Below are 27,095 nucleotides of genomic sequence, written 5' to 3'. Positions count from 1 at the left end.
CTATAGGTGAATTAGTTATAATCTCACCATATGTAGACTAGGATATTAGTACCATAGGTTTAACAGAGCCAGTCTAAAGAAGTGCTTTCCAACTACTGTTTTAGGATATAACACATACCTGTCTCTAGCTTTTTTCTTTTGTGGGTTTCTATCCGGGAAACTTTTATGCATGCATTCTATATGTTACCTCAGCTCTTCTCAGACTCCCTTCTCATTAAACCAAATTACCTTCCAATATTATAGTTTAGACTAAACAGATTTACTTTAGGCATGGGTAAAATGAAAGTCCTAATAAAATTTCCCCCAAGGTCACTGAGGAACAAGATCATTGATACTAACTTACTTACTTCTCAATTATCAAAGTCCACTTCTTTCATCTTTGTTCTGTCTCCTTGCACTAATTTGGCAAGTCTCCTACCCCAGTGTACCCTCAGTCCATAATTTGGAATTTTAAAAGTGCACAACAGAAATAAAAATTTGACAATCTTTATCTTTACAAAGTTAATTTTATGGCATAGGATTTTGGTTTGTTTGCTTGCAGGAGTTTTGTCTTGTTTTGTTTTTGCATTAGAATAGGTCTTATTTGAGGTTTTATGTGAACTGCTAGAGTCCAGAACATTATATATTCTGAGCCAAACATTACTGTGTTATGCACAGTAATGTCTTTGTGTCATATGTGACCCATTTGTTATAGGGTGTTGATGCAAGTAGCTTGTCTTTTAAAGGGGGCATGGAGATCATTTTTTGAATAAGTGACAAAAATAAATTTTCATTTGACTCATTTAGACATGAAGGTTTCTTAGAATTTGTTTTAATGAAAATCTCAGTTTCTCTGTCTCCCCTTTATCTTTCTCACTTACTTACCTCAGTTTTTAAATTAAGTAGGACCTGTTAAAAACTCATCATTATTCATATTTTACTTGTAATAATCAGTTGTCTTCATTTCATTTATCCAAGCTTGTTAACTTCTTCCCATGAGATGTATCACTACAGGACTATTCATTGTTCTTTACCTTTGCTTTTGCTTTCATTGTGTTTGGTATGGTAAGAAGATTTACTTTATTGGATATAATTTTACAGATTCGTATTGGCCCATTTACAGCTCTTATCAGAACCTATGAGCCCTAGCAGCAAATTGAGCAACTAGCAAGGGCTAAAAAATGTTTTGTGATTATTTGTCAATTTTATAATCACTGATAGTATTTAGGTATCTTTTCTTACAGTCTTTCTATGCATGTGTGTGGTGTGTGTGTGGTGTGTGTGCATGTGTGTGTGATGTTTTTATAATCTGAGCATTTCCTGATATTCTCACATATTTCAAGGGCATAATTTTAAAAGAGCTGCATGTAGCTGTATCAACATTTATTTAATCATTTCTTTATTGTTGAGCATTTAAATTATTTCTGTTTTTCTGCTTTTATAACAAATTGAAAAATCTCTGTAATTCCTAAACCTTTGTGGGCCTCCCTGACTGTTTCTGTGGGATAAATTCTTTAAAAGATAATTACTTGGTCGAATATTAAGAATATTCTCAAAGCAATTGCAACAGGTGTTTAAATGCCCTCTCAAAAGGTTGTACCAATTTATGTCCCTTGGTATTTGATGTTTTTTCTATAATATGGTGCAAAATTTATCGTTGAAGTCCCTGGTATGGTTGTCTCCTTAACAATGTTCTTCTCAGAATAAGCAGGTGAGAATCACCTTTGGGTTTTCTTGCAAGAATAGTAACCAGTTTGGAATAATGATGTATCATAACAACCGACTCATAAAATCCTTTGAGAAGGTGGGGTGCCAGGTGAAGGTGAGTGGTTAATATTTCTTTGTCATAGGAGGCTGAAAAGAGTGGGAAGAGAATTTAAAATTTGCAAAGGGGATAGGCTCATTAATGGCTTTTACTCCCATCTTATGATGCTTTTTGAATTCTGATCCTGGAATTGTGTTACCAGTGAGCTGTCTTGTGTTGAAAAACTCTTTCTACCTCTCATTCTTCAGATGTTAATCAACCCAACAACTTTACTGAATACATTTTCTAAGTAGCTGTTACTAAGAGGCAGAATGAGAATACCAGCAAGTTTACCATGTGTCTCAGCTTATTTGTGTTTTAGGTAACTCTTTCCATTTTCTTGGGAAGACAATAAGGCGTAGTGAAAGGCATATAAAATATGGTGGTTGAAGACCAGGATTTGGGTCCTGAATTTTCCATTTACAAGCTGTGTAACCTTGGATAAATTGTTTAATTTATCTGAGGATCAATTTCCTGACCTATAAAGTGGAAACAACAATAATAAACATACCTGCTTTGCCTACCTCGCAGCTTACAGGGTTGAGAGATTTAAATGGGATGAATTATGTGAAAATATTTTTTAAACCACTTTATACAAATTTTACCATCATCTTTAATGTCTTAATGATTATTTAAAGTAGCAATGTCTACAAGTATCCCTTTTATTCCTGTTTTACAGATAAGATTGCTAAAGCACAAAAATGATGAACTGCTTCATCATAGTAAGACAGTTATATAAAGCCCAGGATAACTCATTTTCAGCCTATTTTGTTTTTCCTTGTTATAGCACCTTTAGACAACTCATGTTTGTGTGCCAGTCTAATTACACCTTTACTCGGTTTCTTCCGTTAAAGAATTAGAATATGATTTAAATCTATGAAACTCTTGCATCAACTTGTAATTAATAATTGCTGTGTGACTCTCTTTAGTAGTTGTTTGGTGGCCTATGTATGTGGGAAAATTGTTTATTTTAATATAGGATCACATAGCACCCCTAAAATTGTTTTCAGATGAATATTTGTTTCAGTTCCTTAGAACAGTAGTATATAACCTTGGTTTTTTAGCATGGTAATTCTTTATTCAAATGCAGTCTTATGGTAGTCCTGGAATATAAAGCAGATAAAAGTTGAGGTAGTGTGGGTGAAGTAGAGATGGCTACTAATTGCAGAAGACTCCTAGTGATCTATGGATCATATTTTGAAAATCTCTGCCCTAGAATTTGTCAGAATTTCTAGTTCAGTTTAATGCTTGCAGTCTGTTGATGTACATTCTAAGTGTTTCTCTAGATCTTGATGGTCTTTTCTTGCTCATGAACGTTATGTAACCTTTCTATTATTGTTTGGAATCAAAAGGAAATGCCTGCAGGCAGCCAACAGTAATGTAAGTGTTGAAATTAATATTTTCTTCTAAGCCAACTCGTGGAGAAGGTGTAGGAGTAATTGGAGTCATTGAGTGCAATTTCCTAAAACCTGCCTACAACAAACAAGACTTTGAGTATACCAAGGAGTACCGGTGAGTCACTCCCAACCTGAGGTGCTTCCGTTAGTTTGTTCAGATGTGATTCTATTCTCCAAAGCCTCTAAAATCATCTCTAAAAACCTGCTAAATAAGTTAACTGAGAATTACTTCAAATTTGTTTTCCAAGATTAGAGATAAAATGATTTCATTTTAAATTAAAGTTTGCTGAATGATATATGGAGTCTTGTTGAGATAAACCTTACCTTTAGAAATTATGCAAAGAGCATAGGAGTAATTTGGTAAAAGATTTCTGGGGAAATGAAAAGCTTTGGAATTGATCTTAATGGAAACAGATGAATGGATCTGAAGTTATGGAACACATTGGGTAAAAAAAAGCAGATTGAAATTTGTTCCAAAAATTTTTCTTGAAGCCAGTGAACAGATTTAGAGCAAAGTGGTGGAACAGCAGGAAAGACGTGCTTTCTTTAAAGCATCTAGATTTAATAGGGCAAGCAAACAGGTAAGATTCTGAAAGGAACTCGACATTATGGCTGAACCAGTAGGGATATTTTTAGAAGAGAAAGAAAGGAGTTTTTAAAGCCAGGTTAGAATAGTTTGTTTTAAAAATGTCGAGAGGGAAATGAGTTTTATTCGTTAAGTATTATGAGACAGTTTCTATGTGCCAGGTACTAAGGACGAAAAATAAGACTCTTCGACACCTATAAACAAATATGTATGCAAATAAGAAACTTAAATACTTATAATTGTTTAATAGGGGATATGGGCAAAGCAGGGAGAACTTTAAATATGCTTAAGGGAGTTAGGGAAGGCTTCACAAAGCAGATTATATTTGAGATTAAACATGAAGGAAAAGTTTTCTAGGTGTACAGTAGAGGAAGGACATTCTAAGCAGAGGGAAGTATCTGTAAGCGCAAAAAAAGGATAAGGGGTATTCTGGGAGTCTGGAGAAAGAAGGCATGAGGACATTTGCTGTCATTTTCCTTGAAGTCTCAGTAGCAAATATTTTTCTTAGAGTGGGAGAAAAGAAATTTCCGAAATCTCTTTTGTTTTGTGCCCAGACTCTAATGAAGTCAAGTCTTGTATCTTAACTTGGCTGGAACCGCAAGAATTTTAGGTTTATTGTTTGAGAGAGATAACTATTTGAATGGCAACTCAAAATTAATTTCATGGTAATTGGTTCATGGTCACTTGGGCTACTCAGTGGTTATGACAACTACCTGCCCTCAGTCTAAGTAAAATGGTCATTTAAGTATAAATCTGGCCCATAATGGAAATCTTTGGCCAGGACTTGACTCTTAGGAGTGAAAGCTTAGGAATGACATTAGTTTGACAAAAGTATCCGAGTCAAGTTTTTATGTTTCAGTTGAATGAAAAGAATAGTGAATTGCTGATGACTACCTAAATAATTAAGATTTGTGAAATTCAAATGTTAGATATTAAAAATTATTTAACATCTTTCTATATCATCTTTGCCACCAACCCCCCAAATCTACCTTTAAAATTTTACAGGCATTAGACCTTTGGCTTTTGATGTCTAGTTTTGGTATGATGAGGTGATTGCAGTGGATCAGATAGAGATAGTCTGTAGACAGTAGATTTATTCAGTTGAACACACAGGATTTCTGACTTAGCATAACATCTGCTACACACTTTATTAAAAACAGAGAACTAGTATACTATTCTGCGTATAGTCTTTTGAGAATAACAAATTTGCATAACTCTTGTGCCAATTCTGGCACCTTTGCCCTTTTTTATTCAATTTATTTTATATAAAATGAAAAAGTATTTAAATTAAAAAAACAGGAATTTAAGAGAGGGATTAGAGAAGGTTGTCTGCTATAACAAACTCATCCTATGAGTATTATAGATATCAAAACCTGCAAATGATAAAAGAGATACCAGCCATCATACTGCTGGAATGTCTACAAATAAATCATCTGTAATATCACTTTTAACAGTTGTGGAGCTTACAGACATTTGTATAAACAGATTGTAACATATATGAAGTAATTTGGTGAGCAATAAAAAAGCTCTTTGATCAATCAAAGCCTAAGTAGCATGTTATGGGGAAAATGCCTTGATAGAGGAGATGGGGAAGGTTTTGGGTAGAAAGTATGACTTGAGATGTGCCTCACATGTTACAAGACATGGAAGAGAGGAAAGGGAATTCTAAGATGGAATTGTAGCATGAGCTAAGGTACTGACAGGAACTCAGAATTGGTAAGAATATGGGGAGGAGAGATAACGGGATATAACTAGAGTGAAGGCAAATCAAGTTAAATGGGTAGAGTAGAGCCATACCCTAGAGGAGCAGTTGGCAAACTTTTTCTGAAAAGGGCTGGAAGGGGTCACAACTACTCAATTTTGCTGTAGTATGAAAGCAGCCATAGACAATAAGTAAAGGAATCAGCATGGCTATGTCTAATATAATTTTGTTTACAAAAACAGACAGTGGGCTGGATTTGGCTCCAGTTTGCTGACCCCTGTCCTAGAACCATCATTCCTAAATTACATGCTAAGCTACACATAATGAATTCATAGGAGAGCCATGAGGTATTTTACATCTTTGAGGGAAATATAGTGATACTCAACTTCTGTCTATAAACCACAGAAATTGTCTTCTAATGCTGTCATAACAAATTACCACATAACTTAGTGGCTGATAACAATACTAATTTACTGTAGTAGCGTGCTGTAGGTTAGATGTCCTACACAGATCTTACTGGGCTATAATCGAGGTATTGGCAGGGCCGCATTCCTTTCTGGAGGCTCTAGGGAAGAATCCAGTTTCCTGTCTTTTCCAGCTTATAGAGGCTGCCAGCATTTCTTGCCCATGGCCTTCTTCCTTCACCTTCAAAGCTAGCAGTGACAGGTTGAGTCCTCATATTGCATCACTCTGATGACCTTACTTTTGTCATCACATCTTCTCTGATTCTGACTCTTCTGCTGCACTCTTCTACTTCTAAGGTCCCTTGTGATTACATTGGATAATTCAGGATATTCTTTCTGTCTTAAGGTCAACTTGATGAGTAACCTAAATTTCCACTTGCTGTGTAAACATTATGTTTATCACAGTTTTCCCTTTGTTCTCTCAGATTCCACTTACATCTCATATGCAAAATATGTTCACCCCATCCCAACGTTTCCAAAAGTCTCCACCCATTACAGCATCAATGCAGGGTCAAAAATTTCATGTAAATGTCATCAACTAAAAAGTCTTAAATCTCATTATCTAAATCACATAAGGGCGATACTCTGAGTATGGTACATCTTCGGGCAAAACTCCTCTACATCTGAGGATATGTATTTTCTTTTTTTGTATTTTGCTGTTAAAATACAGTGGTGGGACAAGCATAGGATACTAATTATATATATTCTTTTTCAAATGGGGGAGAAACTAAAAGGAAAAAAGGGGTCACAGGTCCCAGGCATTTTCAAAAATCTAGCATGCACATTCCATTAAATTTCAAGGCCTTCATCCTCTAGTCTTGAGGCTTTGCTCTCTGGGCTTATGATTCCACCCTCAAAGTTGACTTTCCTTTTTCCTGAAGAGTAGCATGTGTTTGCAGCTGAGTAGTTTCATCAGCCTGTTTCCTGACTCTAGAATTTTGAGGGTCCAACAGGCTTCTCTCCATCCCTTTCAATTCAAGCTAGCTTTTTGTTTTGTTTTGTTTATTTGTTTTTGAGATGGAGTTTTTCTCTTGTTGCCCAGGCTGGAGTGCAGTGGCACTCCACTGCAACCTCCCCGTACTGGGTTCAAGTGATTGTCCTGCCTCAGCCTCCAGAGTAGCCGGGATTACAGGCATGCACCACCACGCCCGGTTAATTTTGTATTTTTAGTAGAGACGGGGTTTCTCCATGTTGGTCAGTCTGGTCTTGAACTCCTGCCTCAGCCTCCCAAAGTGCTGGGATTTCAGGTGCGAGCTACCGCGCCCAGCCTCAAGCTAGCTGTCATGCTAGTATGCCACTCTTAAGAATCTTGTGAGTCTCCCATGTATGTCATGTATATTCATGTCATCCAACAAGAGGCTCTGGGCAGGTCTTTCCTGGGGAATCCTATATCTGTTTTTTGGCTTCAGCTGAGATGGCTGTGGAGATCTGTGAGTCATATGCTTTATCTTTCTTATTATTATTATACTTTAAATTCTGGGTTACATGTGCAGAATGTGCAGTTTTGCTACATAGGTATACATGTGCCATGGTGGTTTGCTGCACCCATCAACCCATCACCTACATTAGGTATTTCTCCTAATATTATCCCTGCCCTAACCCCACACCCCCTACAGGCCCCAGTTTGTGATGTTCCCCTCCCTGTGTCCGTGTGTTCTTGTTGTTCAACTCCCACCTGAACATGTGGTGTTTGGTTTTCTGATCTTGTTATAGTTTGCTGAGAATGATGGTTTCCAGCTTCATCCATGTCCCTGCAAATGACATGAACTCATCCTTTTTTATGGCTCCTTAGTATTCCATGGTGTATATGTGCCACATTTTCTTAATCCAGTCTATCATTGATGGACATTTGAGTTGGTTCTAAGTCTTTGCTATTGTGAATAGTGCCGCAATAAACATAATGTGTGCAAGTGTCTATAGCAGCATGATTTATAATCTTTTGGGTATATACCCAGTAATGGGATGGCTGGGTCAAATGGTATTTCTAGTTCTAGATCCTTGAGGAATTGTCACACTGTCTTCCACAATGGTTGAACTAGTTTACACTCCCACCAACAGTGTCAAAGGGTTCCTATTTTCCACAACCTCTCCAGCATCTGTTATTTCCTGACTTTTTAATGATTGCCATTCTAACTGGTGTGAGATGGTACCTCATTGTGGTTTTGATTTGCATTTCTCTAATGACCAGTGATAATGAGCATTTTTTTCATATGTCTGTTGGTTGCATAAATGTCTTCTTTTGCGAAGTGTCTGTTCATATCCTTTGCCCATTTTTTGATGGGGTTGTTGATTTTTTCCTTGTAAATTTGTTCAAATTCTTTGTAGATTCTGGATATTAGCCCTTTGTCAGATGGATAGCTTACAAAATTTTCTCCCATTCTGTAGGTTGCCTGTTCACTCTGATGGTAGTTTCTTTTGCTGTGCAGAAGCTCTTTAGTTTAATTAGATCCCATTTGTCAATGTTAGCTTTTGTTACCACTACTTTTGGTGTTTTAGACATGAAGTCTTTGCCCATGCCTATGTCCTGAATGGTATTGCCCAGGTTTTCTTTTAGGATTTTTATGGTCCTAGGTTTTACATTTAAGTTTTTGATCCATCTTGAGGTGATTTTTCTATAAGGTGTAAGGAAGGGGTCCAGTTTCAGTTTTCTGTAGATGGCTAGCCAGTTTTCCTAACACCATTTATTAAATATGGAATATTTTCCCCATTGCTTGTGTGTATCAGGTGTGTTAAAGATCAGATGGTGGTAGATGTGTGGCATTATTTCTGAAGCCTCCGTTCTGTTCCATTAGTCTATATATCTGTTTTGGTACCACTACCATGCTGTTTTGGTTACTGTAGCCTTGTAGTAAAGTTTGAAGTCAGGTAGCGTGATGCCTCCAGCTTTGTTCTTCTTGCCCAGGATTGTCTTGGCTATGTGGGCTCCTTTTTGGTTCCATATGAAGTTTAAAGTAGGTTTTTCCAATTCTGTGATGAAAGTCAGTGGTAACTTGATGGAGATAGCATTGAATCTATAAATTACTTTGGGCACTAAGGCCATTTTCACGATATTGATTCTTCCTATCCATGAGCATGGAATGTTTTTCCATTTGTTTCTGTCCTCTCTTATTTCCTTGAGCAGTGGTTTGTAGTTCTCCTTGAAGAGCTCCTTCACATCCATTGTAAGTTATATTCCTAGGTATTTTATTCTCTTAGTAGCAATTGTGAAGGGGAGTTCACTCATGATTTGGCTGTTTGTCTGTTATTAGTGTATAGGAATGCTTGTGACTTTTGCACATTGATTTCGTATCCTGAGACTGCTGAAGTTGCTTATCAGCTTAAGGAGATTTTAGGCTGAGACGATGGGGTTTTCTAAATATACAGTCATGTCATCTGCAAACAGAGACAATTTGACTTTCTCTCTTCCTATTTGAATACGGTTTATTGCTTTCTCTTGCCTGATTGCCCTGGCCAGAACTTCTAGTACTGTGTTGAATAGGAGTGGAGAGAGAGGACATCCTTGTCTTGTGCCGGTTTTCAAAGGGAATACTTCCAGTGTTTTCCCATTCAGTATGATACTGGCTGTGGGCTTGTCATAAATAGCTCTTATAATGTTGAGATACGTTCCATCGATACCTAGTTTATTGAGAGTTTTTAGTGTGAAAGGCTGTTGAATTTCATTGAAGGCTTTTTCTGCATCTATTGAGATAATCATGTGGTTTTTGTCATTGGTTCTGTTTATGTGATGGATTACGTTTATTGATTTGTATATGTTGAACCAGCCTTGCATCCCAGGGATGAAGCCAACTTGATCGCAGAGGATAAGCTTTTTGATGTGCTGCTGGATTCGGTTTGCCAGTGTTATTGAGGATTTTCGCATTGATGTTCATCAGGGATATTGGCCTAAAATTTTCTTTTTTTGTTGTGTCTCTGCCAGACTTTGGTATCAGGATGATGCTGGCCTCATAAAATGAGTTAGGGAGGATTCCCTCTTTTTCTATCAATTGGAATAGTTTCAGAAGGAATGGTGCCATCTCCTCTTTGTAGCTCTGGTAGAATTCATCTGTGAATCCGTCTGGTCCTGGACTTTTTTTGGTTGGTAGGCTATTAATTATTGCCTCAATTTCAGAGCCTGTTATTGGTCTAGTCAGATATTCAATTTCTTCCTGCTTTACACTTAGGAGGGTGTATGTGTCCAGGAATTTATCCATTTCTTTTAGATTTTATAGTTTATTTGCTTAGAAGTGTTTATAGTATTCTCTGATGGTAGTTTGTATTTCTGTGGGATTGGTGGTGATATCCCCTTTATCATTTTTCATTGTGTCTATTTGATTCTTCTCTCTTTTCTTCTTTATTAATCTTGCTAGCAGTCTGTCTATTTGGTTGATCTTTTCAAAAAATCAGCTCCTGGATTCATTGAATTTTTGAAGGGTTTTTTGTGTCTCTATCTCCTTCAGTTCTGCTCTGATCTTAGTTATTTCTTGTCTTCTGCTAGCTTTTGAATGTGTTTGCTCTTGCTTCTCTAGTTTTTTTAATTGTAATGTTAGGATGTTGATTTTAGATCCCTCCTGCTTTTGCTTGTGAGCATTTAGTGCTATAAATTTCCCTGTACACACAGCTTTAAATGTGTCCCAGAGATTCTGGTATGTTGTGTCTTTGTTCTCATTAGCTTCAAAGACCATCTTTATTTCTGCCTTCATTTCGTCATTTACCCAGTAGTCATTCAGGAGCAGGTTGTTCAGTTTCCATGTAGTTGTGTGATTTTGAGTGAGATTATTAATCCTGAGTTATAATTTGATTGCACTGTGGTCTGAGAGACAGTTTTTTGTGATTTCTGTTCTTTTACATTTGATGAGTGTTTTACTTCCAATTATGTGGTCAATTTTAGAATAAGTGCTATGTGATACTGAGAAGAATGTATATTCTGTTGATTTGGGGTGGAGAGTTCTGTAGATGTCTATTAGGTCTAATTGGTCCAGAGCTGAGTTCAAGTCCTGTATATCCTTGTTAGTTTTCTGTCTCATTGATCTGTCTAATGTTGACAGTGGGGTGTTAAAGTCTCCCTTTATTATTGTGTGGGAGTCTAAGTCTCTTTGTAGGTTTCCAAGAACTTGCTTTATGAATCTGGGTGTTCTTATATTGGGTACATATATATATTTAGGATAGTTAGCTCTTCTTGTTGAATTGATCCCTTTACCGTTATGTAATGGCCTTTTTTGTCTCTTTTGATCTTTGTTTAAAGTCTGTTTTATCAGAGAGTAGAATTGCAACCCCTGCTTTTTTTTGCTTTCCATTTCTGCGGTAGATCTTCCTCCATGCCTTTATTTTGTGCCTATGTGTGTCTTTGCGTGTGATATGGGTCTCCTGAATACAACACACCGATGGGTCTTGACTGTTTATCCAGTTTGCCAGTCTGTATCTTTTAATTGGGGCATTTAGCCCATTTATATTTAAGGGTAATATTGTTATGTGTGAATTCGATCCTGTCATTATGATGCTAGCTGATTATTTCGCCTATTAATTCGTGCAGTTTCTTCATAGTGTCGATGGTCTGTACAATTTGGCATGTTTTTGCACTGACTGGTACCATTTGTTCCTATCTATGTTTAGTGCTATCTTCAGGAGCTCTTGTAAGGCAGGCCTGGTGGTGACGTAATCTCTCAGCATTTACTTATCTGTTAAGGATTTTATTTCTCCTTCACGTATGAAGCTTAGTTTGGCTGGATATGAAATTCTGGGTTTAAAATTCTTTTCTTTAAGAATGTTGAATATTGGCCCCTACTCTATTCTGGGTTGTAGAGTTTCTGCAGAGAGATCCACTGTTAGTCTGATGGGCTTCCGTTTGTGGGTAACCCGCCCTTTCTCTCTGGCTGCCCTTAACAGTTTTTTCTTCATTTAATCCTTGGTGAAACTGACAATTATGTGTCTTGGGATTGCTCTTCTCGAGGAGTATCTTTGTGGTGTTCTCTGTATTTCCTGAATTTGAATGTTGGCCTGTCTTTCTAGGTTGGGGAAGTTCTCCTGGATAATATCCTGAAGAGTGTTTTCTAACTTGGTTCCATTTTCCTGTCACTTTCAGGATCACCAGTCAAATGTGGATTTGGTCTTTTCACATAGTCCCATATTTTTTAGAGGCTTTGTTCATTTCTTTTCACTCTTTTTTCTGTAATCTTGTCTTCTTGCTTTATTTCATTAATTTAATCTTCAGTCATTGATTCCTTTCTTCCACTTCATCGAATTGGCTATTGAAGCTTGTGTATGCTTCACGAAGTTCTCATACTGTGGTTTTCAGCTCTATCAGGTCATTAAAGCTCTTCTGTACACTGGTTATTCTAATTAGCCATTCGTCTAACCTTTTTTCTAGATTTTTAGCTTCCTTGGGATGGGTTAGAACATTTTCCTTTAGCTCAGAGTAGTTTATTATTACCCACCTTCTAAAGCCTACTTCTGTCAAGTCGTCAAACTCATTCTCCATCCAGTTTTGTTCCCTTGCTGGCAAGGAGTTGTGTTCCTTTGGAGGAGAAGAGGTGTTCTGGTTTTTGGAATTTTCAGCCTTTCTGCTCTGGTTTCTCCCCATCATTGTGGTTTTATCTACCTTTGGTCTTTGATGTTGGGGACCTATGGATGGGGTTTTGGTTTGGATGTCCTTTTTGCTGATGTTGATGCTATTCCTTTCTGTTTGTTAGTTTTCCTTCTAACAGGCCCCTCAGCTGTAGGTCTGTTGGAGTTTGCTGGAGGTCCACTCCAGATGCTGTTCTCCTGGGTATCACAAGCGGAGGCTGCAGAACAACAAATATTGCTGCCTGATCCTTCCTCTGGAAGCTTTGTCCCAGAGGGACACCCGCCTGTTTGAGGTGTCTGTTGGCCCTTACTGGAAGGTGTCTCCCAGTCAGGCTACACGCGGGTCAGGGACTCACTTGAGGAGGCAGTCTGTCCGTTATCGGAGCTTGAACACTGTGCTGAAAGAACCACTGCTCTCTTCAGAGCTGGCAGGCAGGGACTTTTAAGTCTGCAGAAGCTGTCTGCTGCCTTTTGTTCAGATATGCCCTGCCCCCAGAGGTGGAATCTAGAGAGGCAGTAGGCCTTGCTGAGCTGTGGTGGGCTCCGCCCAGTTCGAGCTTCCTGCCGCTTTGTGTACACTGTGAACATAGAACCGCCTTCTCAAGCCTCAGCAATGGTGATGCCCCTCCCCCTGCCAAGGTCCCATGTTCCAGGTCGATTTCAGACTGCTGCACTAGCAGCGAGCAAGGCGCTGTGGGTGTGGTACCCACCAAGCCAGTCACAGGGGGGTTTCTCCTGGTCTGCCGGTTGCAAAGACCATGGGAAAAGTGCAGTATTTGGGCACCAGTGTACTGCTCCTCCAGGTACAGTCACTCACGGCTTCCGTTGGCTGGGAAAGGGAAATCCCCCGACCTCTTGTGTTTCCCGGTGAGGCGATGCACCACCCTGCTTTGGCTCTCCCTCCATGGGCTGCACCCACTCTCCAACCAGTCCCAATGAGATGAACCAGTTACCTCAGTTGGAAATGCAGAAATCACCTGTCTGCTGCGTCAATCTCGCTGGGAGCTGTAGACTGGGGCTGTTACTATTCAGCCATCTTGGAAGCGCTCACTTTATCTTTTCAAAGAGTATTTTGTGTGACTGAATGCTCTGACCTTTTGATTTTCTGAGATATTAACAAAAGATTGTCCAGGCCCAGCCTCAACTTTTTCTCTAGAGCATATTTTCCTGACAGTGAATCTCTAAATTTTAGCATATTTTGCAATGTGAATGGGCTGAGAATTTCCCAAGTCATCAAGTCCTGGTTTCTTTTTGTTTAACAGTTCATTCTTCAATTTGTCTCTTTCCTCTTGCATTTTACATAAGCAGCAAGAAGACATCAGGCCATACCTTTAACACTTTTCCTGAAGATCTCCTCAGCTAAATTTCCAGTTTCATCATTTATAAGTTGTGTTTTCCGCATAACTGTAGGACAGTTCTGCTAAACTTTCTGCCACTGTGTAACAAGGATCATCTTCTCTCAAGTTTTGCAATAACATGTTCGTCACTTCCTTCTGAGCCTTCACTAGCAATGCCTTTAACATCCATATTTCTACCAATAGTCTGTTTACAATGATTTGGGTATTTTCTAAGGTAATTTGTGTTTTCTCTGCCATACTTTTCACTTCTTTCTGAGCCCTCACTAGTGAAAGCATGTATTAACATCTATATTTCTACTACATTGAAGGCAATGTAGGTTTTTTCTGTCAAACTTCTCAAAATTGTTGCAGCCTCTGCCAATTACCAATTCTAAAGCCACTTCCATGTTTTTAGGTATTTGTTATAGTAGTACCCCACTTCCAGATACCATCTGCTATATTCTTTTTCATTATATCATATCTTTGTGAATCTGGATTTAATCCATTTACATTTAAAATAATTACTGATGAGGAGAGACTTACTTCTGTCATTTTGTTGTTTGTTTTCTGTGTCCGTTGTAGCTTTCTTTGCCCCTCATTTCCTACATTGCCATCTTTTGTGTTTAGGTGATTTTTTTTATATATAGTGAAACATTTAAATTCCTTTCTCATTTCCTTTTGTGTATATTCTATAGCTGTTTTCTTTGTGGTTATCATGGGAATTACATTTAATATCTTTAAGTTATGACACTCTAATTTGGATTTATACCACCTTAACTTCAATTCCTTACAAAAGTTCTGCTCCTTTAACAGCTGCATCACCATTCCTTTCAGTTGTTGATATCACAGAATTACATCTTTGTACATTGTGTGTCCAAAATCATAAACAAATAATTTGTAATGCATTAGCCTTTTAAATTATGTAGAAAACAAAATGTGGAGTTACAAACCAAAGTTACAATAATACTGGCTTGCAGACTTGTAACTTTTATCTTTTCTTTTCTTTCTTTTTTTTTTTTTTTTGAGATGTAGTTTTGCTCTTGTTGCCTGGGCTGGAGTGCAATGGTGCCATCTTGGCTCACTGCAACCTCCCCTTCCTGGTTCACGCTATTCTCCTGCCTCAGCCTCCCACATAGCTGGGATTACAGGCATGAGCCACTGCACCTGGCCCATTTTTTTCTTTTAAATGTATTCTCTTACATTATATAGAAAATAAAAAGTGGAGTTACAAACTTTAAGGATTCCTTGAATGTAATATGTTGTTTCTCTCTTGGTGTTTTTAAGATTCTCTGTCTTTGACTTTCATGGTTTGATTACAATGTGTCTGGGTCAGAGTCTCTCCGAGTTCATCCTACTTGCAGTTAAGGTTGGATGTTTATATTCGTGTCTTTCATCAAATTTGGGAAGTTTTTGGCAATTATTTATTCAAATATTCTTTCTGTTCCTTTCTCTCTTCTCTTTCTGGGACTCTGCTAATGCATATGTTGGACCAGTTATGATGTCCTATGGGTCCCTTAGTTTTTGTTCACTTTTCTTCAATCTTTGTTCTTTTTGCTCTTAATACTTGATAATTTCCAATTTTTATCTTCAAGTTCACTGATTCTTTTTTCTGTCTGATCAGATCTGCCTTTGAATTCCTGCAGTGGATTTTTTTATTTCAGTTTTTAGACTTTTCAGCTTCAGACTTTCTTTTGGATTTCTTTTTAGGTTTGTTACCTCTTTGTTCATTTTTTATTTTGCTTATGCATTGTTTTCTTGACTTTCTGCTCATCTTCATATAGTTTTTTGAGTATCTTTAAGACCATTTTAAAATCTTTGTCGAGTTGATCTATCAGTTCTTTTTCAGGGGTGATTTCTTTTTTTTCCTTTGAATGGGCCACCCTGTCTTGTTTGTTTGTATGCCTTGTAACTTTTTGTTGCAAACTGAACATTTGAATCTAATAATGTGGTAACTCTGGAAATAAAATTCTCCTTTCCTATGGTTTGCTGTTTGTTGTTATTGTTGTTGTTGTTGTTATTGTTGTAGGCTTTCTCCGTGCCAAGGAATAACCTGAGAAGTAAGTTTAAGGTCTTTTCACTTCTTTTTTCAGCTTGCATTTTTTTCTGGGCATTCACAGTGGCTTTCTAATTTTCCCCATATGTGGAATTGCTTTTGAATGTCCTTGTCTTTATGTCTGGCTCACGAAAGGGGAAAATAGAGAAATAGAGGAGGAAAAAAAGATGCCAGGACTTTGAATCCTCTGGATGTCACTTCAACTGGAGGAGGAGAGGGTTGGAACAATGGGGGAGGTTCAACAACAATGGTCTCTTGCTTCTTGTTTTCACATCTGTGATCAAAAGCAGCAAGCAGTGATCAGGGGATAGATTTGCAATATTTGGAGGACAGTGTCCTTTTTGCCCACACTGGCTCCTACAAGTTGCTCTTAGAACACATGCAGGGTTGCTTCTATAGGGCTGGGAGTGGGGAATGGGTAGCTATTACTGAGCTAAGAACTGAAATTGACCAAAATTAACCACAATTTACCATCCAAGCTTTCCCCTGGAAGTTGCAAACTTTCCAATAGACTCCAGAGTTTCAAAATAGTTACATCATGCAGCTTTTGCTACTGCAGTTGTTGTATATGTAAGGAGACAGCTTCCACATGCTTCTTATTCTGCCATCTTCCCATAAGCCCATCTAATCTACTTCTTTTTAAAGTAGATTTTAAGTAGATTTTTAAGAGGAAATGAGGAATAGTTCTTCATCTGTGACTTGAGGGAAGGATACAGACATAGAGTAGGAACATTAATAGGTTGAAGGGGAGTAAGAGTTTATAGGGGAGGTCATATATGATTACGTTAATCTTTTCTGTGTAGTGAGAATCTAATTTAATATGAGTAAGGTTGGAGATAAGAGTTTCTCTTAACAAGAGAAGAGCTCTGCAAAAACCTTGGGGAATGATCCAGGGGGCCAAGATATTTAAAATATTCTGAATTCTAAGTGTACAGTTTTCCAGTTGTGTATAGCTCTACATTAAGTTGTAATCTCAGGTTATGGAATTAAATAGGAATTAGCAATTCGAAAGTTGGAAGTTTTTAAAAGTAAAATTCAGGTTTTGATTTTTACAAATTACATTTTTTGTTGACCCTGAGTCTTCTGTTGTTCCTTTGGGGAGAAAAATAAAAGAGAAAGACCAAGGGCTGGAACTCAGATATAGCCTCCAGTAATGGCTGTGTAGTAGAATGTTGGAGTGCTTGTTCATGGGCACCATAATGCTACTATGATCAGCATTTGGATGAAGAGGGACTATATAGACATACTAGAGTTAATATTTGATTGATTTATAATAGATAGGGTACAGTATTTGATCCTCTGATTTTTACCTTGTTCTGAATTATCTACCTGTAGTCATCTGACAATCAAATAACTCCCCATCGACTTATTAATATTTAGCTCTATCCTGTCTCTGCAGTCATAGTCTCTAATGTCAGGTTACCCACACACTCCATGATTCAACAAGCCCTGAAAATTTGTAGAACTCTACTTTTTAGCACTTGTGACCATTTCACCTTTTCAACCAAAGTGACTGTTCAGTGTTATGACTTTGTCATCTTGACACATAGCTTGCAAAGGCAATGGATTCCCATCTTGGTTTCTTAAAGTGTAGATGTTCGAAAGTATGCCAGATACTCTAAATTATTGACGTCTGTTAAATGGGAACTTTTCAAAGATCAAAGAATTGTTCAACAAGTGCTAAACTTTGACATACTTCTTGCATTTTCTTTCAGGTTAACAATAAATGCCCTTGCCCAGAAGCTCAATTCTTACTGGAAGGAAAAAACATCTCAATATAATTTTGAGACCTCAGCTGTAGCCAGGCCAATACCGTAAGTAATAGATATAGAATATGAATGTATTAGGGATAATATCCATAGATCAAATGGAAGGAACAAGGGCAATGTGTCCGGAGTTGGTTTCTGCCAGTGGATTCGTGGTCTCACTCACTTCAAGAATAAAGCTGCAAACCTTCCTGGTGAGTGTTACAGCTCTTAAAGATGGCACGGACCCAAAGAGTGAGTGGTAGCAAGGTTTATTGTGAACAGCGAAAGGACAAAGCTGCCACAGCTTGTAAGGGGACCCGAGTGGGTTGCCGCTGCTTGCTGGGGTGGCCAGCTTTTATTCCTTTATTGTTCCCTCCCATGTTCCGTTTCTGTCCTATCAGAGTGCCCTTTTTTCAATCCTCCCCACGATTGGCTACTTTTAGAATCCTGCTGATTGGTGCGTCTTACAGAGCGCTGATTGGTACGTTTTACAATCCTTTTGTAAGACAGGAAAGTTCCCTAAGTCCCCACTTGACCCAGGAAGTCCAGCTGGCCTCACCTCTCAGTAAGATGGTGCTTTTCACATCAGGAAGTTTAATTGATTAAAAATAGGAAGTCACAGGTACTAATTGCTTCATTCTCTAAACCTCTTCATTCTGCTTTAACACATTTACGGTCTGGATCATAAATGTGAAGAGTTGAGTACTGTCAATTTAAAACTGGTAGTGTGATATAGTAGAAGATTATGGCTATTTAAATCAAACATTCCTGGGTTGAAAATCTGGATCTGCTTTTTAATAGTTGAGTGAGCTTGGGTAAGTAAGTTACTTCACCTGTCTGAATATATTAACTTAGGTGACATACATTTTTAGCACAGTGACTGGCATATAGTAGGTGTTCAGACATGTTAGCAAACTTCCCTTTTTTTTTAAATTCCTAGTGAATATTGCTGGGACTGTACCAGTACTTGAGAGTAGAAATAGAGAACCCAGTATGTTAAAGAAAAGGTAGAATTTGGGCCAGGCGCGGTGGCTCAAGCCTGTAATCCCAGCACTTTGGGAGGCCGAGACGGGCGGATCACGAGGTCAGGAGATCGAGACCATCCTGACTAACATGGTGAAACCCCGTCTCTACTAAAAAATTACAAAAAAAAATTAGCCGGGCGAGGTGGCGGGCACCTGTACTCCCAGCTACTTGGGAGGCTGAGGCAGGAGAATGGCGTGAACCCGGGAGGCGGGGCTTGCAGTGAGCTGAGATCCGGCCACCGCACTCCAGCCTGGGCAACAGAGCCAGACTCTGTCTCAAAAAAAAAAAAAAAAAAAAGAAAAGGTAGAATTTATTGACTCTAAGACAAGTCAGGTAAGGAGCATAATACAGAGGATCGAATGTGTAGCAACACATACACAGTCAGTTACACTACCATCAAGACAAACATTAGAGTGGTAGAAGTTCTTTTTGGAGTAGGTACCTGTTATTTTAATTATTAGGCAAATGTATGATATAAAATTTTATTTCAAATGCAACCTAATGGCTGTATTACCCTCTTCTGTTTTTAAATTTTATTTTAAAATTTTATTTATTTTTAAATTATACTTTAAGTTCTAGGGTACATGTGCACAATGTGCAGGTTCGTTACATATGTGTACATGTGCCGTGTTGGTGTGCTGCACCCGTTAATTCATCATTTACATTAGGTATATCTCCTAATGCTATCCCTCTCCCCTCCCCCCACTCCACAGCAGGCCCTGGTGTGATGTTCCCCTTCCTGTGTCCAAGTGTTCTCATTGTTCAATTCCCACCTATGAGTGAAAACATGCGGTATTTGGCTTTTTGTCCTTGTGATAGTTTGCTGAGAATGATGGTTTCCAGCTTCATCCATGTCCCTACAAAGGACATGAACTCATCCTTTTTTATGGCTGCATGGTATTCCATGGTGTATATGTGTCACATTTTCTTAATCCAGTCTATCATTGATGGACGTTTGAGTTGGTTCCGAGTCTTTGCTATTGTGAATAGTGCCGCAATAAACATACGTGTGCATGTGTCTTTATAACAACATGATTTATAATCCTTTGTGTATATACCCAGTAATGGGATGGCTGGGTCAAATGGTATTTCTAGTTCTAGATCCTTGAGGAATTGTCACACTGTCTTCCACAATGGTTGAACTAGTTTACACTCCCACCAACAGTGTCAAAGGGTTCCTATTTTCCACAACCTCTCCAGCACCTGTTGTTTCCTGACTTTTTAATGATTGCCATTCTAACTGGTATGAGATGGTATCTCATTGTGGTTTTGATTTACATTTCTCTGATGGCCAGTGATGATGAGCATTTTTTCATGTGTCTGTTGGCTGCATAAATGTCTTCTTTTGCGAAGTGTCTGTTCATATCCTTTGCCCATTTTTTGATGGGGTTGTTTTTGTCTTGTAAATTTGTTTGAGTTCTTTGTAGATTCTAGATATTAGCCCTTTGTCAGATGAGTAGATTACAAAAATGTTCTCCCATTCTGTAGGTTGCCTGTTCACTCTGATGGTAGTTTCTTTTGCTGTGCAGAAGCTGTTTAGTTTAGTTAGATCCCATTTGTCAATTTTGACTTTTGTTGCGATTGCTTTTGGTATTTTAGACATGAAATCCTTGCCCATGCCTATGTCCTGAATGGTATCGCCTAGGTTTTCTTCTAAGGTTTTTATGGTTTTAGGTCTAACATTTAAGTCTTTAATCCATCTTGAATTGATTTTTGTGTAAGGTGTAAGGAAGGGATCCAGTTTCAGCTTTCTACATAGGGCTAGCCAGTTTTCCCAGCACCATTTATTAAATAGGGAATCCTTTCTCCATTTCTTGTTTTTGTCAGGTTTGTCAAAGATCAGATGGTTGTCAGCTCATGGCCATCCTCCATAGTTTTCAAAGAAGTACAAACTAAGATGAGATGCCATTTTTTGCCTTTCAAATTAGCAGTGATTAATGCAGTGAAACCGATGTTCACATACTGCTAGAGAGTGTGTGTGCTGGAAGCAGAACTGTAATAATGGTAATTATTGAACACTTACTTATATGTCAGGCACTGTTCTAAGTTCTTCACATGCAGTGATTTATTTAATCATCACAACAACCCTATCTGTTAGATATTATTGTTACTTCTTTATAGATGTAGAGACTGATACACCAAGAACTTTAGTAACTTGCTTTAGGTTAGGCAAGCAGCAAGTGGTAGACCTAAGGTTTGAATATAGGTTCGAAATCAGGTCCCCCAAACCTAAGTTCTTAACTGCTGCTTTCTTCTGGAGGGATGCAATGAGGGGGATGTAGTACAGCCGCCTCAGCTACCTATTTCCTGTAAGCATGGACTAAAAGCCTTTCCTATCTGCCTGGATTGAAGGATCTACCATGATCTGCATGGAACCTGAAACAGACGGTTGCTACCTCTAAGCGTGCCTATCCCCGAGAGAGTAATACTGGCACCCTGCAAGAGACTCTCCTGTGCATATGCATGTAGAACCAAAGCTAATATCATCTTTCTTCTCCCCTCCCACTACTGCTGAAGATGCTTTTTACTGACTCTGGCTCTAAGACAGTGGCTGTCTAGAAATACATAGACACCAGAGGTCAGGCCTGAGCGTACAGCTTAGAGGTTGCAAGGCTGGAACAGCCTGGAGCTAGAAAATAGGAAGCTGTAGATCCAAAAATGTGCACAAACTTTCTTTGTTCAAACAGGGTTTTTAAAAAAAAGAGGGCATTGTATTTCAGTGGTAGAATTATGAGTGCCTTTTATTTTCTGTATATATTTCTCTATTTTCTAGCTTTTAATATTGAGCTTATATTACTTTTATATTTAGAAAAAAGCACATTTTAAAGCCGGGCACGGTGGCTCACACCTGTAATCCCAGCACTTTGGGAGGCCGAGGCAGGTGGATTGCTTGATCTCAGGAGTTCAAGACCAGCCTGGGCAACATGTTGAAACCCCATCTCTACCAAAAGTACAAACATTAGCTGGGTGTGGTGGCGCATGCCTGTAGTCCCACAGCTACCTGGGAGGCTGAGGTGGGAGGATTGCTTGAGCCCAGGAGGCAGAGGTTGTAGTGAACTGAAATTGTGCCACAGCACTCTAGCCTGGGAGACAGAGTGAGACCCTGTCTAAAAGGAAACAACAACAACAACAAGAAAAGTAAAAAGCACAATTTAAGATGTTAAGAAAATTATTGAACTAAGACGTAAAAGAACCGCACCAGTCTGTTGAAATATCTAGTATGAGAGCAGTGTAAATATAACATGCATAAATTTCATCCTGGGCTAAATTACATGTTTGTGAAATTGGCTGAGGTGTCCCTCTTCTTGCTTTGTGTGTCTTTTCTCCAGCATTCTTTGTTCTCACTCTAGCCTGTCTTTTATACCTTAGGTACTGAGTACTTCTGTCATTATAAGGGCCACTTTCTTTCTCAGAGAAACAAATTCACTCTAAAGTGTAGGTAACTGAGGGGAATGGGAGTGGGTATGCATTTTAAGAGTTGAACTCTGGAAGAGTTTTATCTTAATTTAGCCCCATTGTTGTCTGGAGCCACCATTTGTAGTTATGAAATTTAATCAAATTTATATTACTTTTTAACATTAACTTTGGGAATATCAACCTTGTAAAATTTTGATTGAAGTATTATAAGCAAAGGGTTTTTCTTGAGAGGGAAACAAAAAGGAATAAGGAGTCTCTGTAGGGAAATGGGGGAGATGTTTTAATGGCAATGCTTCCATGACTCTCATAAATGCATTTTAAGCCTGTTACGTGATTGGACAAAAGCAAACAAAATGATTCTATGTGTTTTATTTCTTGGTAATATAGTAATAAACAGAATTTTTCCAAGTTAATAAATTTTAGAGTTAAAATTATCCTATTGTTTGCTTGGAACAAGTGCTACCAGGATAAAAATTATTTAAAAAATTTTGTTGCAATAGCTTTTGAGGTACAAGTGGTTTTTGGTTACGGGATAAATATTATTGACGTCCATAAAAGTAGCTCACCATGTTAATACTTGTTACTATTTTTCATATCCATATTTGCTATAGTTCTATCATTTTATCTGTGAAGTTAAAAATATATACATTTGGGCACTGAGATGATAACATTCCCAACACATTTCATATATGAAAGTAGGTTCTTTCTCTTTTAGACTGCACCTTTCTAATTTAAGACAAAGCACAGAGCTAAGATGTACACAGTCACCCTTCCATTTTCCTTCATTCAGGAGGGTTCCTGACCAGACATGGGTTCAGTGTGATGAGTGTCTTAAATGGAGGAAGCTTCCTGGCAAGATTGATCCATCCATGTTACCTGCAAGATGGTTTTGTTATTATAATTCCCATCCAAAGTACAGGTAAGGTTCCAGGACTCAATCTTATGCTCGAGGTAACTACTGATTTATCTCTATAGTCTAAAACATTTTTCATCTCAGGTTCACACCCTTCAGCCTGGCATTCAAGGCCCTGTTCTAACTGACCCCACCTTACCTATCTAGCCTTACATTTTGTGGTATCTTAACAGAAACTTTGTACTTGAGCCAGGCCTGTGGCTTCACTATTCCCTACACATGCCATGCTTACTCTCATGTCCGTGACTTTGATAGTGTCATTCCTCTTGCTTGCAATGACTTTCCGCATTCCATTTGTCTATCCTAATCACATCCATCTGGGGAGGAAGTGTTTTGTGTGATGCTTTTCCTGTTGACCATAGTTTACAGTTATTTTACTCTGCTTTCCTCTGGTATTTGATTCTTGACGTTTGTTCACATATTGTTTTGTACTTTTTGGATGTTTTTCACATATGTATCTTTGAAGAGCTTTGGCTCTTCAAGAGGTTGTAAACTCTTTGAGACCAAGGACTTTACATTCCAGGTCAAGTCGATGATGTTCTTTATATGCTTCGTATTTGGAATCAGTGTTCTACAGTAGTACCTGTACCTGTTGTATATTCAGTGTTGTTTGTGTGTTTGGCTTCCTAATATACCATATGTTCCTTGCAACATCCAACATCTAAATAGCGTCTGGCATATCTGTGGGCATTAACTTTAATTTAAAAGTTTTTAAAAATTTGACTCAGTAGTCATATAGGTTCATAATAATAAGTCAGTGTGCTTCAATTCAGCTGTGACTTTCTTAAAATTCTTCTTGCAGGATAAATACTGATAGAAAGGTTCTAAAATGGGTATGTGTTTTAGGGGAAAATGTCTAAAATTGAAGAAGTTGAATGAACAAAGATTAGGTCTATAAATACAAACATTTCCTCATAGTCTCTAGATATGCATAAGTATCTTTCCATGAGAGTAAATGAGATTGTGTAATTAGAATATGGAACTGAGTACTTAGAAGTCTCATTTGTGAATACTTTATCTTTTAGTACAGGAGACATAACCTTGCAGGCCACTTTGCCCTTTTATAAACTGGGTATAATATAGCTGCCAATTATTGTTAAATTTTGTTTGTTTCTAGGATTACTTTTGACCACTGAATGTATTTTCTAGTACTCCTTTCAGTTTTTACTCCTAAAATTCTCTTTCTCATGCTTTACATATAACAAGGTTTTACAATTTGAATGGGATCTGAACTCTATAATGTTAGAGAGTTGTTAACCTGCATAGTTGTAAGGAAATTAAAAGGTAAAAGTGAAGGACCCAGTTTTTTTCCAAAGCATGATTTCTTCTCTATACTGCAGGAGATGCTCTGTTCCAGAGGAACACGAACTCAGTGACGAAGACCTGTGCTTGAGCAAAGCTAAGAAACAGTTGAGTATACATGAGATGGTGTTCTCTATCATAGGGTAGAGTAGCCTGACACTTCCTTATAGGACAGGGGAGTTTTGAGAAGAGAGAATTTTTTTTGGTTCTTAAATAATTTCCCTCTTCACCTCTCGGCTCTCCCAGTTCTTTATTCCTTCTAATCATCTCTTGAATGTCTCAACTAGTGATTGTATTTAGTCTTTCTCCTCTCTTTCTCTCTCTCTCTCTCTCTCTCTGGTGGGGTACTTAAAATCTCACTTCGGTAACCTAGCTCAGAAAGGCACCCTCAGTTACTCAATGAGGCTCACAGTATTTGTTATTTGGAAGGAATATTATAACCTAAATCTACAATTGGCAGTCCATTTCAAACTGAGAAGTTTCATGAGTGAATTAAATAGCATTTTTGTCTTCTCCTAGAGAACAAACTGTTGAGGAGAAGAAGAAGATGCCTATGGAAAATGAGAACCACCAGGTGAGAGGCAGTGTACACCCTTATCGTTCTCACACAACATTTTCCCCAGCAGAGAATATAAGTTGAAGGAAGCAGCAATCTTGAAAGCTGCATAGAAATAACAAACCATTTCTTTTGGTGGTCTTTTTTCATTGAATCTTTTGGTTTTGCTTTGCTCTGCTGTCACTGATGTTTAGATCACCAAAAATAGAAGAGTCAAATCGTTTATCTTCCAGATTTGGATTCAGTACTGAATCTGGACAGTATGAATGTCACATTCAATGTCACAGAATATTCAGGGTTGTGTTCCATCCTCATACAGGCTTCTCCTGTTAAGTGTCTGCTTTTCCTGTCTCTTTTCTTCTAGGATTCAGGGGTGATCCCTTCCTCCTTCCTCTTGGGAAGAAGGGGTGGTTCTTTGTACTCCTCCCCGATCCCTGCTTTCAGGCTGGCTGGCTTTATAAAAACTCTGCTGTTTTGAATTTTCAGGAGCACTGTCTCTCGGACATGGTTGCCCAGCTCCGGACGCTGAAGGGTGCAATAAGGTTGGCCGTCCTTTCAGGGACACTCCTTTCCTGACAGCCACCATAGCACCCATATATCTTCCCCTCCCAACCGTGCCTTTCTGCATGATTTCCCTCTTGACCCTCTTTCCCAGAGAGATCTGCTAGTCGCATGTTAGATTCACCTTCCACCCACTCAATCAGGGTAGGTCAGACTGGTGAGGATAGAGGCAATTTAATACTAACTCTTCTTCTGATATCCTGCCAAGACCCAGGCATATGAATAATCAGGTTTCATACCCTAATGCCTTGGTTTAATTGTCTGATGTAGAGATTGGGAGATTTCCTAGGACTGCCCTGTTCTCATTCAGTTTACCTCCCGTATATTTTCCCTCACCTTAATCATTCATAGTATTTTCATGAGCTGGCTCTCCCACAAGATCCAGATGCATGTCTGTGTGTGTGTGTATACTATGAATATATGTTAGTCTGTCGCATGTATTTCTCCCAAACTGGCACAGACACTTGCTGCAGTGCATTTTCCCACCATCCCTACCCTCATCACACATCTCAGAGGAGTGAAAACTCAGCCTTAAACTGGGTCACAAGAGAGAATTAGACAGTGATTGGGGGCCTGGGTTTATATTGGGGATGGGGTAATTCTAGGAGCCAGTAAGTAAGTTGGGGGAGGTCTGTTTGGTGTCCAACTGATAAGGTTGATAACTGAGTATGCCTGGGTTCAGTGTTCTAGTGTACATTACTGTGCACTGTTTGTTTTGTGTAGGAAATGATTTCTTTTTATTTGGCCAAGCATTCTTTCCTAGCATCAAAAGGATTGACTCATCCTTTGACATTTGGTTTGAATTTGAGACTTTTACAAATCATTTCTGTCTTTTCTAGGTATTCAGTAATCCACCGAAGATCCTTACTATTCAAGAAATGGCTGGATTGCATAACAAGACAATTGGATATGAGGGAATTCATAGCCCTAGTGTGCTTCCATCTGGTGGAGAAGAAAGCAGATCACCTTCTCTTCAACTTAAGCCTCTGGATTCCAGTGTTTTTCAGTTTTCCAGGTGACTAAAAAGCATGATCTCTTGTCAATAGTAAGCTTTAGGGTCTGTTTTCCTGTAGAGTAAGTTGGTATGTTTTACCTTGTTTCTATTTTTTCTAAGGCCTAGCATGGAATTCAGAAGTAGAAACACAATTTTAAGTTGATAGAATTGTGTGTTGCATGTACCTCCAGTTTTTCAGTATTATAACTGCTGTATCAGGTCTGTAATTTTGAGGTGATCATTTGCTGATGCTCTTTTTATGTATCATGTATTCACATTATATTGGGAATTGTGCAAGTGAAATAATAGGCAAAATTTGAAAAGTGTAAAATACTACACAAATAAGGTAATGTTATTTCGATAAGCATTGTTCCTTTTCTTCAGTGTATGGATATTGAAGTTCTCTGGGGCCTCATAGGCCTAGCACATGTTGGCCACATATAAAAATAACTATTATATATTTGTGCCATTAGGTAAGCTTTATCATTTCTTGTTTCCTATAATAAATTATTAGTATAAGTTTAGCATTGGACTTTACTTGTTCACCTTCTAGCACCTCATCAGTGTTATTTTGTGTTTTCATAACAAGAAGGAGCATAACTGTCCTTTTTCTTACATATCAGGAGTATTTAAAGCATTGAAGGATGTGACTGCCCGTTTACTGCCATGGGACTGAACTTAGTACTCCTAATTATGACTCTTTGCTTTCTCCTCTC

At 38.3% G+C, this 27,095-nt stretch overlaps 1 protein-coding gene across 2 annotated transcripts in view; it reads left to right on the top strand.

The window, feature by feature from the left end:
- MORC4 (MORC family CW-type zinc finger 4) overlaps positions 1–27,095 on the top strand; it is a 60,923-nt gene that overhangs the window by 21,706 nt on the left and 12,122 nt on the right. For both annotated transcript variants that reach the window (XM_025373326.1, XM_025373325.1), the window contains exons 8-14: positions 1,682–1,801; positions 3,195–3,295; positions 17,578–17,676; positions 22,844–22,972; positions 24,307–24,375; positions 24,788–24,842; positions 26,225–26,400. In XM_025373326.1, the coding sequence (XP_025229111.1) occupies positions 1,682–1,801; positions 3,195–3,295; positions 17,578–17,676; positions 22,844–22,972; positions 24,307–24,375; positions 24,788–24,842; positions 26,225–26,400 (749 nt within the window). The remainder of the gene's footprint in view (positions 1–1,681; positions 1,802–3,194; positions 3,296–17,577; positions 17,677–22,843; positions 22,973–24,306; positions 24,376–24,787; positions 24,843–26,224; positions 26,401–27,095) is intronic.

Source organism: Theropithecus gelada, chromosome X (assembly GCF_003255815.1).
Source record: "Theropithecus gelada isolate Dixy chromosome X, Tgel_1.0, whole genome shotgun sequence".
Lineage (NCBI taxonomy): Eukaryota > Metazoa > Chordata > Mammalia > Primates > Cercopithecidae > Theropithecus > Theropithecus gelada.
Note: the sequence above shows the minus strand (reverse complement) of the source record. Positions and strands in the feature narration are given on the sequence as shown.